This window comes from Canis aureus, chromosome 11 (assembly GCF_053574225.1).
Source record: "Canis aureus isolate CA01 chromosome 11, VMU_Caureus_v.1.0, whole genome shotgun sequence".
Taxonomy (NCBI): Eukaryota; Metazoa; Chordata; class Mammalia; order Carnivora; family Canidae; genus Canis; species Canis aureus.
Genome location: NC_135621.1, coordinates 15,299,402 through 15,313,325, shown reverse-complemented (window position 1 = coordinate 15,313,325; position 13,924 = coordinate 15,299,402). Strand labels below are relative to the sequence as shown.

The 13,924-nt window shown below is 43.3% G+C and overlaps 1 protein-coding gene across 1 annotated transcript in view; it reads right to left on the bottom strand.

Annotated features, from left to right (window-relative positions):
* Nucleotides 1-13,924, bottom strand: part of LGR5 (leucine rich repeat containing G protein-coupled receptor 5) — a 128,049-nt gene that overhangs the window by 41,560 nt on the left and 72,565 nt on the right. The window contains exons 3-4 of the mRNA XM_077913842.1: nucleotides 12,466-12,537; nucleotides 3,506-3,577 (exon numbers count right to left, since the gene is read on the bottom strand). Of these exons, the coding sequence (XP_077769968.1) occupies nucleotides 3,506-3,577; nucleotides 12,466-12,537 (144 nt within the window). The remainder of the gene's footprint in view (nucleotides 1-3,505; nucleotides 3,578-12,465; nucleotides 12,538-13,924) is intronic.

Below are 13,924 nucleotides of genomic sequence, written 5' to 3'. Positions count from 1 at the left end.
GAACATCAGCCGGTCGGAGGATAGAGACCACACTGCAGATACGTCAACACAATTGGCTTCTCCAGCGCGAACGTGGAACCCACGAGAACTAACGTGTATTAAATAACACTGGGCCGACACGCCTACGTCACTCTGTTGGATCACCTTGGACTTCACCACGGGCGGCGAGATGACTGTCAACGGATGAAGCAGTGATTCTTTTTCATAGACCGATCTCTTAACTACAGATACAAAGGTGTGAGGGCCCGGGAGGGGAAAGTTTCGGGTTTCCATCAAATCACTGTAATCTGAACCTAGTCCTCAGATGACTATTATGCCAACAGTTTCTTGGTGAAATACAACTCATTGTGAATTCTGATTACATTTCCTATTCCGTCCCAAAGAGACAGAAAGGAAGTTAAGTTGTATTCGATCACATTACCCAAAGCCACCTGGTGTCTGGGCGGTCATTGCCATGCAGAAGCAGACAGCCGTGCCGTGCAGGGGCCAGCTCTGGGCTGCCGGGCTCTGGCGCACGGCCTTGACCTCTTAGGCTTTAGGCAAGGAGTTCGTAAGCATCAGGAGCGGGTTACAAGAACACAGGTGTACCTGTGTGCTTTAATCATGGACAAAGGCGAATGACTTTCGCTCATGTTAAATGAATGAAGATGACGTCTCTTGAAACGCGAGCACGATTCGTCTCTTGCTCACAGCAACGTTACCGATTTTAATATATCCCGTTTCTCCAACCATATTCCATGAAGCCAAGTCCACAGGGTGGAGCAGGTGTACCAAGGATCTATTTCAGTGGGGATGGGCCGCTCTGGGTATGTGGATCACTCCTGAGCTCATAGAACAATGCGGATGGTCATTTCCCAAGCGTGTCGGCCACACCGATCCCCAGAGTTTGTTAGGATGAGGTTTCTGATCAAGACGGAGATGAGGCCGGTTTCCTGGGCGGCTCAGAGCTGCGGGGGCTGTGATGGACCCGTTAGGGTAGCAGCCTGGCCTCCTGTCTTTAGGGGCCCCAGACTGTCAGCAGAGTTAATAGGCGCACGTGCGCTATTTTAAGTCCACACAACAGTGCAAGCCCCGGTTCTCCGTCCTATTCTTAGCACACATTGCTTCCTCCTGGAAAGCTGAGTGTGGGTTAGGCCAGGAGTTCGGGCTCCAGCACAGCTCGGGGGGCCGCCCAGCTCCGGCTCCCGGTCCTCGGAGGGCGCCTAGCGTTACCGTCGGGCCAGGCAGGAAGGCCCCAGGGAACACAGCCTCAGGCTTTGGGCTTGAGAAGCCCCCAGTCCAGGTGCCACGGGGGTGATGCACCCCAGCTCCGGCGGTGCAGGGTGCTGCCCAGGGAGCCGAGGGGGAATGTGAGAGAAGTAGTGACTCCCAGAGAGAGAAAGAGGAGGCCCCGGGACCCAAGGGGCTGACTGGCTGCAGTGCATGGGCCTGGGGGGTGGGAGGCTGTGGGTAGGAGGTGGGTGGGGGGAGGCCGGGGTGGGGGAAGGCTAGGTAGGAAGCCTGGGGGGGGGCTGGGTAGGAGGCCGGGGGTGGGGGGGTGGACACCAGGTGAGAAGGGGGGGTGTAGGAGGTGGGAGGGGGGTGTAGGAGGTGGGAGGGGGTGGGGTAGGAGGGAGGGAGGCCAGGTAAGAAGGGGTGCCGGGTAGGAGGCTGGGTGGGGGGAGGCCAGGTAAGGAGCCTGGGGAGGCTGAGTAGGAGGCCGAGTTGGGGGGATGAGGCCAGGTGAGAAGCCTGGGGAGGGGGCTGGGTAGGAGACCGCGGGTGGAGGTGGGGTGTGGGTGATGGAGGCTAGGTAAGAAGGGGAGAGTCCAGGTAAGAAGTGGGGGTGTGGGTAGGAGGCAGGGTGGGGGCAGGTAGGAGGTATGGGGGGCAGGGAGCACGCACACACCCCAGTCCTGGGGTCCCTGTGCTGCACCCAGGGCCCCCCCACCCTGGTCTGGGTCCCCCTGCTGCACCCAGGGCCCCCACCCCCACCCTGGTCCGGGGTCCCTGGGCTGCACCCAGGCCCCCCCCCCTGCACACAGCCCCTGGAGGAGGAGCGATCCCGGGGTGGCCTGAGGGCGCTCCTGAAATGCCGCAGCCCTGTGGGGCCCACAAAGGGGCCCTTGTGCGTCTGTTGATCCAGGGCCCTGACGCCCTGGGAAGGCCGTTTGGCTGCGCTACAGCCCTTCGCATGGTCTCCAAGCACAGATTTGCTTTCATTAAGAAGAAAAAGATCAAAGGAGGAAGGTCTCATCTTGAACCTCGCTGTCCTTCTCTGTCCTTCTCTGGGCCAGCCGCTGAGAAGCATTAGCAGACTATATATAACGATTGACCCTGACCCATGGATCTCTCTCTTGGTTTACTTTTTCTTCTTCTTTGAAAGGGGAGGGGCGGAGGGAGAGGGAGGGAGAGAACCTTAAGCCGACTCTCCTCTGAGAGTGGAGCCCGGCTGGGGCTCGACCTCACAACCTCGAGGCCATGACCTGACTGGAAATCAAGAGTCGGTGGCTCAAGCGACTGAGCCCCCGGGGGGCCCCGTGATGAACCAATTGATCCTTTGAAACACTTTTCAGCTTTTCAGCCAGAGTCTGCGGCACGTGTTTGGCTTTTTAATGCACTTCTCTCCCTCATCGTGCCAGACCGGGCGCCGGTATTTTGTTGGGGGGAGGAAGACTTCCAGTGCAAGTAAGACAAAAGCAGGTATCACACATGATATATCGGGAATTATGTGATGGGACGTGAACACCTACACATCCCGAGGAGATGAGGATTTCCTGGCCAGCCACTCATGGCACGGTCTTGCCAAATAATCACTGTCAACAAATGCTTGCACCCCAAGCTCTAAAACATTTAGTTGGTAGGAAAGGGCTTTTTTTTTTTTTTTTTGTGAGAAATAACTCATTTTTGCTTATCCAGAGATTCTAACTCAATGAAGAATGGAGACTCCTGATGGAGAACTCGTGTGTTCAGAACAAGGAACGATAACACCCCTGCTGTGTGTTGTGTGTGTGTGTGAGGCTGCAAGACGTACCATTAGATCCTCATTTACTGATATGAGGACCCCTAATGAACATAAAGAACTTTAAATGTTAAATCTTTGACTCAGCACACATTTTATGGCAAGCAGCTCAGATAATCTAAAAACAGAATAAAGAGGCCACGATATCTAGGTTGTGAGACTCATTTTTTTTTCTAGATAAAAGGAGAAAGCATGATTTCTACTTTGACCTCCAGAACTAAAATGTTACAGGGGAATGCAGGGCGAGATCCTGGATGGTCTGTCCTGTGATCCCAGCAGGGACGAGAGGCTTTTCACTGCAGGTGCTGGGAGTGTCTGATGGGGAACTCCACACATACTGCTTAATGAGGATGCGAAGGACTGTCGCTCTAAGGAAAACTCTCCTGCACCACCTATGTAGGTTTGGTCCCCAACCAAGGAGTTTATTAAAATGGTCATCTGGACATTTCCCATATTGAGCTCCTTCCCATATTGATCCTGAGAACATCTGCAATTTATACTTACAGGGACTGAAGGCTTCGCAGGTTCTGCAGAGCTTCCGAGGGAACCTGTCCTAGGTGATTATTCTGCAGCATGCTGCATGTGAAAACAGATGAAGAAAAGCATTAAAAGAGGTTCACAATAATTTCTTTTTACAATATTTTATTTATTTATTCATAAGAGACACACAGAGAGGGGCAGAGACACAGGCAGAGGGAGAAGCAGGCTCCCTGCAGGGAGCCTGATGTGGGACTCAATCCTGGGACCCCAGGATCACGCCCTGGGCCCAAGGCAGATGCTCAACCTAATCAATAATTATATAATTATACGGTTAAAATCAATAATAACCGGCCATAGCAGTGCCAGGCACTGATCTAGGTGTCAGGGAAGCAGCAGAGCCTCAGACCGAGTCTTGGCCCTTTGGGGAGCTCCCATTCCTGTGTGGACTGAAAGATAATTAAATATGAACGGATGAGCGTATGGTATCAGACAAGGGATAGGTACTGTGGATAGAAAACAAAACATGGATTTGGGATAGATGGCTACAGGGGTGAGATTTTTTATTTTAAAGGTGGTCAGAGAAGATCCTTCTTAGGAGGTGACAGTTGAGTGGAAACCAGAATGGAGTCAGGGAGCAATTCGTGTGAACATCTGGGAAGAATTTCTGAGGGGGGGGGGAGTAAGTGCAAAGGCCCAGAGGCTGGAACTTGCCTGACTCGTTCAAGGAGCAGCAAAGGATCCGAGTGAGGAGGAGTGAGTGAGTGCAAGAGGTTGGGAGAAACTGAGGCCATCCCATGGAGGCCTTGCAGGCTCCGGTGAGGCTTTAGGTGTGGCGAGAAACGAATTGAAAGGTTTATGTAGGGAAATTATAGGATCTTATTTATGTTTTTTTTCCCCCCCTTTTTAAAAAGTTCAGTAGAATCGGCACACAATGTAACCCTAGTTTCAGGTGCATGACCTGTTGATGTGACTTACGCTATGTTCATCACACGTGTAGCGACCACGGGCCCCTACGTGGCTGTTATTACGAGGTCGCCTACTGTGTTCCTTGGGCTCTGCATTTTATTACTGCGACTTATTCATCCCATAACCGGAAGCCTGTATCTCCTACTTCCCTTCACTGATTCTGCTCACCACCCTTACCCCCGGCCCCCTCGGGCAACCATCAGTTTGTCCTCTGTATTTATAGGTCTGAGTCTGCTTTCTGTTTGTTTATTCATTAAAAAAAAATTCAACTTATGAGTGGAATCATGTGGTATTTGTCCTTAGTCGGATTTATTTTCCTTAGCATAACACTCTCTGAGTCCATCCACGTGGTCTCAAGTGGCATGACCTCATCCTTTTCATGGCTGCATAATATTCTCTCACACACATTTTCCTTATCCATTCACCTACTGATGGGCACGTGGGTTGCTTTCATATCTTGGTCACCGTAAGTGACACCGCAGTAAAGACAGTGGTGCATGTATCTTTTCAAACTAGTGTATTTGTCTTCTTTTTTTTTAGTTATCTTTTTTAAATAAATTTATTATTTATTGCTTAGTGTATTTGTCTTCTTTTGGTAAATCCCCAAGAGTGGAATTATTGGAACGTATGGGATTTCCATTTTTGACTTTTTGAGGAACCTCCATGCTTTTCGCCACAGCGGCTTACCTGATAGGCATTCCCACCATCAGTGGACAAGAGCCCCCCATGCTTTCTCCACATCCTCACCAGCACTGGTTTTATTTATGTTTTTAAAAGACCACTCTGATGACTATATAAATTAGGCAAAATGGAAATATGGATACACTAGGAAGCTATTCAAGATCCCCTTTCTTCTTGTGTGTGGTCCTATTTTAATACAGAGCTGTTGCACTTTTGCTCGCAGGGGTTCAACAGTTCTTTTTAGGACGTGAGGACCACGGAAGAGAAACACCTGGTAACAATGAAATAAAAAAATATAAAAAAAAGAAATAAAAATATATCGTTGCGGGCAGTGAACTAGCAAGGAAAAAAAATCCCCATTAGATGCCTTGTATTTTGCTATCTTATTCATAAATGTTTACAACACCCTAATTTTGCAGGCATTCCCCCTGTATTCCATAGTTTATGTAAACCAGAGGCAGAAGACTATTTTAGGAAAGCAGACATTTGGCGGAAACATTTTTTTTTTTTTTGGCAGAAACATTTCTGTTTGTTAGGTTACCAGCTTACATTTGGATCTCAGACCATTTGTCTAGTTCTCTTCTGCACAATGGACGTTTCTTTACATTAGGCGACCAGTGGGGATCCAGCCCCAGGGACATCTGACTCCGACCTTGGTGTGCTTTTTGCAGCACCTTGCAGCGTTCTCCTGAGGGGTATTTGCTCAATGTACAGATTCCCAGGTCACATGGCGGATGGTATGATTGAGGTACGGGTGGGTAGGAGGGTGGGTTCTTTTTTTAAAAAATATTTTATTTATTAATGAGAGACACAGAGAGATGCAGAGAGAGAAAGGCAGAGACACAGGCAGAGGGAGAAGCAGGCTCCATGCAGGGAGCCCGAAATGGGACTCGATCCCGGGTCTCCAGGATCAGGCCCTGGGCTGAAGGTGGCGCTAAACCGCTGAGCCACCTGGGCTGCCCAAGAGGGTGGGTTCTTGAATCTGTCCACCTCTCCCCTGCCTCCAGCAGTGTGGCCTTGGGGAAATCATTCAATTTCTCCACATTTCAGTGACCCATAGTAACACCTACCCCGAGGGCTTACTGCCATGATCCCATGAGCCAAAGTACATGGAACAATCCTTGCTGCGTGGTAAGCATTCAATGAAGGTTGTCCCTTTTTGTATGAATAGATGGACTCCTTGTCAAAACGAGCAATATAATGAGATCATACTGGATGTGACATTTTAATTGACCAGAAGATAAAATGCACCCCCCCCCAAAAAAAATCTGTGCCAGTGGTTCTCAGACTTTAGGGTTCATCAGAATTCACAGGAAGACTTGTTAAAAAAACACAGCTTGCTGGGCCCCACCCTCAAAGTTTCCGGTTCAGTAGGTCTGGGTAGGAGCCAGAGATTTTGCATTTTGCACAAACTTTCAGGTGATCCCAGTGCTGAAGGGCAAAGGCACCACACACTAAGCATCACCCTCTGCTGCACTAAGTTGTTGCTGGTAGCATATGTCTCCTAGACTTGAGGCTACATTGAGCGGAGTCTTAAGGAGCAACCCATGGAATCTCCCCGACCCTTGGTCATTTATCTGTAAAATGGGAGAATAAGAGTGATGGATGGGGTGTTTGAGGTTTGAAACATGAAGGCGTTTATAACCCTTTCATCTGCACAGATACGCGTTTGTAAACAAGTAAGACATGAAAAATATTCAGAGGTCATAAAATTTATACTTTTCTTACCGCGGCTGAGATCCTGTTTAATCAGGAATAGAATCATGTCACTTGTGTTCCAAAAGTATACCGAGATAATTTCATTATTCAACTTGAATTCAGTTAACATTTCATAAATTAAGAGGGTCAAATGTATTGGTTCCTTGGGAACAAAGTCAAATTTTAGGAAGCTCTCACACTATACATACGTGTTAAGGAACTGGGAAAACTGTAGCTTGAATTCCGTATTTTGCATAATTTACCTGAATATTACAATTTTACATTTCCAGGGTATGTTACACTTTTCCAAGTAGTTCTAATATATTATGTTAAACCACAGAAAGATTTTCTAAGTCACTCAGTAATTGAGTGATAAATTTAAATGATGGTAAGACACAAATAATGGACTTAAATCGATGTCTAAACTTTGTAGGTAATATATCACTCTATAAAGTATTTATTGGACTGTCCCTCTATGCTTTGCTAACCAAACAGTGGAACTATTAAAAGGTGGACTTCTTTTAAAAAAATTGTAAGATTGAAGTAGAGGATAAGACTTATTCAGATGGTTTTCCTTCATCAAGTAGTTGCAAACTCTTTCTGAAGTTTTATGTATCGGGTTTCAGAAAACAGAGCTTACATGAGCTTTGCCAATGATAATTTTTAGAGCTACTCCTGCACTACCTCTCAGCTATTTAATTTTTGAACTACTTCTACTACCAGTAAAATACCAAAATTATAATTAAAAAAAAATCACTTGAGTCCTGATCTTTCCCTAAAATAAAGAACTTCTATTTAATTACTTTTAAATGACAAAATAAGAGCAAGTTATCTCCATTATATCCTTATAAGTCTCCAGTGAGTTAATTAAAAAATTCTGTTTTTGTTTAAGATAGCCTAGTGGGAGACAAAACAATTAAAGGGTTTATAGCACTAAGGAGTGCAATTAAAACAGAAGGCATTCACAACATGGCTACTGATTTCTTTTGCAAATACTCTTTATTCAGTGCATTGAATATCAGCAGAAAGCACTGAGAACTGAATATGGGTTCAGGCACTGTTAGCTTCATTTTTATCATTTGCATATGGGTGAGAAAAGAAAATAAAACACTTTCTCTAGAGACAGAGGATGGCTGCATCATTTTTTTTTTGTGCATCATATTTTCTTAATTTCTTTCTCTGATTTTCAAATACTAAAAATCTTAAAATATTTTTATTTTTAAAATTCATTAAAAATCTAAAATTTTTAAATTATTAAACATGCAAAATATTATTTCCTATAGCACCCCATGCTTCTTAATAATACAATGTTTGGTTATCTCTTTTGCCAACAGGACTGATTGAGAATAGGTACAGCGAAGCAAAGGGAGATGAAATCCTATGTTGCAAGGGGACTTCCAGGGGACTTCCTCATGATCGGTGGCTTGGTATTCCTTCTGCCTAATTGTTCTGCATTTAGATATCAAGTAACTGTGGAGGCTCTGTTGTAAGTCTATGTGGCAATGAGAGAATTTTGGCTACTGGTGACTTTCCTGCGGTGGGTTTTACCCATTACTTCCACATGGCTTTGGTTCTGGTGCTGGGTGGCAGGATGACTCAATGGCCTACATGAGAAAATGAACCTCGCAAATGAGAGCCTGGTTCAGAATTCCATTGGATTGGATATTTTGCAATACAGAACCAATAACTTATTTTTTTATGAGGCCAGGATACAGGGGTACTCTTAAATATTAATGATCTTCCAGAGTTCACAGTAGCAAGATTTCAGATATAAGAGAGTCCTAGCCAAGGAGGGCGTTGCTATCTTCATTGTCTTAATGGACTGGATTATTATTCTCTCCTCCTCTCTCTCGCACTCTCTCTCTTTTTTTAATAAAAAATCCTTACCCTCTCTATGCTGGTCAGGGACCCACGTAACTATAACTTTTATATTACCTTTCTTATCATGCTATACTGTTATCAGTTATTTCTTTCTTCCTCCTAGACCCAAGTCTCTCTTTAATATGAAATATTTTATAATACCCTCTTTATTATATTTAGATAAAAATTCATAAAAAATATTTACACATCATTTTGAAGAAAAAAGTCAATATAATGTCCTGCCCTGACTATATTATGAAGGACAAATAAAAAGAAATTTATAATAAAGTGATACATGTATCATTACACACATGATGTTCAGATAGGAGACATCTTTATGAACGAGTCAGATATCTGCCTCTCCTTTTGATGAATAAGGTTGGGCACGAGAGGAACAACATGATCCGAAGCTATTCTGTTCAAGAAGAGGGAATGAGATTATAGGTCTTCATGGATACTAGAATAAGAACTAGAGTTAAGATATATAACAGACTATATTTTTATGGGAAGGATGGAAACAACCTTTATTAAAATAAAGATAACATGTTAAGACAAATTTTAGATGTTCTAGGGGAGAAAGTCAGGAAATGTTAGACTCTCACAAATGAGCATGGATATTTTCACAAATGACTTCCTTATAGAGAAGAGTAGTGTCAAAATAATTCTCCACTAGGACAAGATAAAGGTAGGGTTGAAATACCACAGGGAACGTTTATCCTATCTTAAAGCTCCATCACACGCTGCGGCAAGCATTCATTCTCCAGTCGTTCAAGAGGTCCTGGAGAACATATAGGCAATGGGGAATTGAAGCCAAATTGGAAAAAGGAATATCACACTATTGCCTTCATAGAAGTTGGGTGGTAGACAGGGGTGGAGAGTGGAAGAGCAAGGTTACAAAAGCAACAGGCCACCCCCAATAAAGAAATTATTATGTAATCGTCACAACCTAGATTTTTTTTAAATGACTATTCTCCTAAACCTTTTAAGGGCCCAAAATACAAAGTATTTATAAAACAACCTCTGTTAATGAAATTCAGTGAGACCCTTATGTTTCATGTTTCTCTTCCGATTTAATGGCAATTATTTTTTAAGAAGTTTTACACCTCCGCCTTTATTCATCTTTAATTTGTTCTGTGGCTTTTGAAGTAATCCACCTCACTAACATTATTTTCAACTAAATATTTCATTCAATACCTGGAATAATGCATAAACAGAATTGTTTAATGGTTTTAAGAGAATATACTTATGCCATTTAACTTCTCCTGTACAAATTATCAGGCTTATGCAGAACTTCTTGTAAAACCTTTTAGTATTATTATGCATGAAGATATTATTGATTTCCATTTGGCCTGGAGGGACAGACTGACGTCAGGTCATGTGCGGGAGATTCCTTTATGCTGGGCTGAGTAGCACATCACAGGACAGTTTACTCTGTGCCGATCATCTGGAAAACCAAAGAGGTCCCCATGCATTTCCACACCACTCGGTGGCAGGCAAAGTGACCGTGGTTGAGGACCCTTGTTCTACTGTCAACACATTTTCAAAATATTTGCTGACTGAATTTGCTCATTGAGTATCAGTGGGCAAAGGAAGAGTGAAGACCCCTCCTGGCAGAGGTCTTGCTCCTCTAAGGTCCTCTTCAGGTGCACAGCGATCCCGCTGAACTGCTAAGTCTGAAACTGCCACTCCTATGTTGACAGCTTTTCCTTGAGTCCTCATTATGCCCAGAACAGGATAACGCCCGTGTGTTTTTGACGTGATGTACACGATCCCCGGGACCAGGACCCTTTCTATCTGTCCAGGCTCTTCTCCAGATACTTTGCACCTTTTGCCAAAGGATGAGTACCAACCTTCTTAGAGCTGCCTCTGTGTCTCTGGGGACATTATCCCCTCAGGTGGCCACCTGCTATGGATGGCTATTTCATAGGTGTGCCAAGGTTCAGCTCCCAGGTCATCTCTGGAAAAACATCTCTCCCAGGAAGCTAAACCTGACCCATCAGACCAGAGTAAACGTTTCCCAACCTCTGGAGTTCCACAGTGTCTTGCATAAATTTCTAGACACACTTCTCAGATGAATCAGAGATCTGTTGGTCTTCGTCCTACTATCCTGACCCCACAGCCCATCACTATATTATAAACTTTCCAAGGGTATGGACCACACCTATTGATTTTTGTATTTTTAGCAAAAATGTGTTCAATCCCGTGCATGCACACACATGTGCGCTCTGTCTTGCTCAGTACACCCAGAACACATTTTGTGAAGTGAATTAAAATAGTTGATTCTAGTATTATTTATTTAACAAGTATCCAAAATACTCTGTGGCACATACCTCAACCTTGACAAAACAACATCTTATTTGTCTAATCTAAACTTGATTAATTTATGACGCATTTTGAATGGTTCCAAGTATTTTGCTGGGTACATGGAGTTGTCAGTGCGCTAAAGAGTTGATGCTATAGCTCAAAATTTAACCACGTAATGAATTAACATGAGGATTTGGTAATAGGACAACCTAAAGAGATTTCTGACTAATAGCGAACCAAATTAAGCATAGGGGGATCAAACTTAACTATGTAAGCAGACCAAACTGATGGTTCTGCTATTAAATTTAATTTTTAATGAAATGCTAATTTTAAATAAAACTGCTTTTCTAATAACCTATGAGTGTCTCATGCCAGTGAAATGCAATTCCCATTAAGGAGAAGTATATCAAATACCTCCCTAGAGTTCATAACTTTTATCTCAAGAAAAAAGGATATTTATCAGTATATTCTCTGAGATAAAATTTTCCTGGTTTGATTTTTTTTTCTTTTTGGTATGATTTTCAACTCATGTTACCTATTTTCTCTACCTAGGTGACTTTTTTTTTCCCTACAGGAATAAAGTGAAAAAATATCTAGCAGTGAGTACTAGAAGAAAAACGTATTCAGTAATAGTGAATTTTCTGATGAACACACTGGGAAACTGGATATTAAATAATAAGAAAACTACCTTTACAAGTCTCAATGAATGAACGATTCTCAATGAAATAACTACTCAGTATATTTGTTATGCACTAGGCTTTTCTCTATTCACAAGTGGAACATAAACTTGGTGGAGGTTTTTTTTTTTTTTTTTTTAGCTAATCCTTATTCGGTGCATTACATGGAAACCAGCTTGACAAATGGTTTGAGGCTGTGGTCTCATGATGTCAGCATCATAATGATTTATTCACTTGGGGATGAAAATGATCCAAGACACTGTCCCCAACTTCATTACACAAAAGGAAAGGGAAATGCTCTATTAAGAGTTTGAGCTAAGTTGCTTCTTTAGGGGCATTTTAGATATTAAATTAGAAGAGAAGACATGAATTTCTTTTCATACATGAATCCAGCCAGGTATAATGTGGTTCTGCAGTACCAGTGAAGGTAGACTTGAATTTATTTTTTATTTTTATTTTTTAAAAGATTTTATTTATTCATGAGAGACAGAGAGAGACCGAGAGAGAGAGGGAGAGAGAGAGGCAGAGACACAGGCAGAGGGAGAAGCAGGCTCCATGCAGGGACCCCAATGTGGGACTCGATCCCGGGACTCCAGGATCACGCCCTGGGCCGAAGGTGGTGCTGAACTGCTGAGCCACCCCGGCTACCCAGTAGACTTGAATTTAAATGAATTATCTTATGGTTCTAAAGAGCTTATTAGAGGACTTTAGTCTTTACAAGTTAATTAGCATCCACTTGACACTAAAAACAGAAACATGACCAAAAAATATATAACAAATAACACTCTGTTTACTTACAGAACTTTAAGACTGTGAAGGCCAGCAAATGCTCCCTTGGGAATGTATGTCAAAGCGTTTCCGGCAAGACGTCTGTGGGTTTCAAGGAGAGGAGAGACAGTGAGCAGAGTTCTCTTCATGTGGAATTCATTTAGTTGTTAAGAAATGCAATAGAATTTTGTTCAAACCACAAACGCCAAAGATAACTGTAAAAAACTTTGTCTTGTCATATTCCGTGAAAAGTTTGTGTAAATTTCTAATAAAAAAACTGGCAAAAGAGATGCCTGCGAAGGCATATAATACATGACCTATCAGACAATAAATCATTTACTAGCTTAGACTATATGCAGTTCTCCTTTCTAAAAAATTTTTTTTATTTTTAAATTTTTATTTATTTTATTTTTTTTCTAAAAAATTTTATACAGAAGTTAGCAACACATAATATCCTTCAAAAATTGTATCGTCCAAATGTGATGGTCACATGATTTTTACAATTAACCTCTATAAGCATAAGTAACATAAGAGTATTTCTGTTGCAATTATCTCACAAAATACCCAACTTTCTTACTTGTTGGCAAATAAGAATGTAGACTATTACTGTTTCTTTCCCCCAAACCCTATCGGAAAAGGGTAGAGTAGCTTAATTAACGGTGTGATTGAGCGATGCCTTAAAAAGTGAAAACCAATAAAGCGTGTTTAGTATGAAAGACATTAACATGGTTTATGTAATGGAAGGTTTTGACATCATGAACCGGTAAAACTTAAAAAGCCTATAATGTTTTTCTGAGTGGGAAACAGTCAAGGTGGCAACATATGCAAAAAAGATGGGCAAGGTATGGCCCCCAGAGCATCCGGTTCAGTCCTTTTTCAAAGTCCCATAACCTTGGGTATTCGATGGTCCCACAAGATGGAAAATCCAACACCACCAACACAGTGACTCAGGAGAGCACAGGACCTTTTACGGAGCTGATCACACTGGAGAGGGGCGGGTAACACTGGGAATCAAGACACCCCTGTGTTTTCTTGATGGAGATGGAGATGGAGGTAGAGGGTGGAGGGGCCTACTTGACTGACGCTTATTCCTGAAGGGCTTAACAGCTTCACATTCATATTTTGATATTATCTCCAAATGAGACAGAACTCAGTTCTGCTGAGTTCCCCTGATGGGACTGAAATGGTCCCCTGACCATTGGGCGTGTGCCTTCCAATCAGCATCCTGTGCGGGTCCACACGCTAATAGTAAACTCTGAGCATTTTTTAAAAAAAGATTTTTTTTATTTATTTATTTATTTATTTATTTATTTATTTATTTATTTATTTATGAGAGACCCGGAAACAGAGGCAGAGACCCAGGCAAAGGGAGAAGCAGGCTCCATGCGGGGAGCCCAATGCGGGACTCGCTCCCAGGACCCTGGGGTCACGCCCTGGGCGGAAGGCAGGTGCCCAGTCGCTGAGCCACCCAGGGGCCCCTAAACTCTGA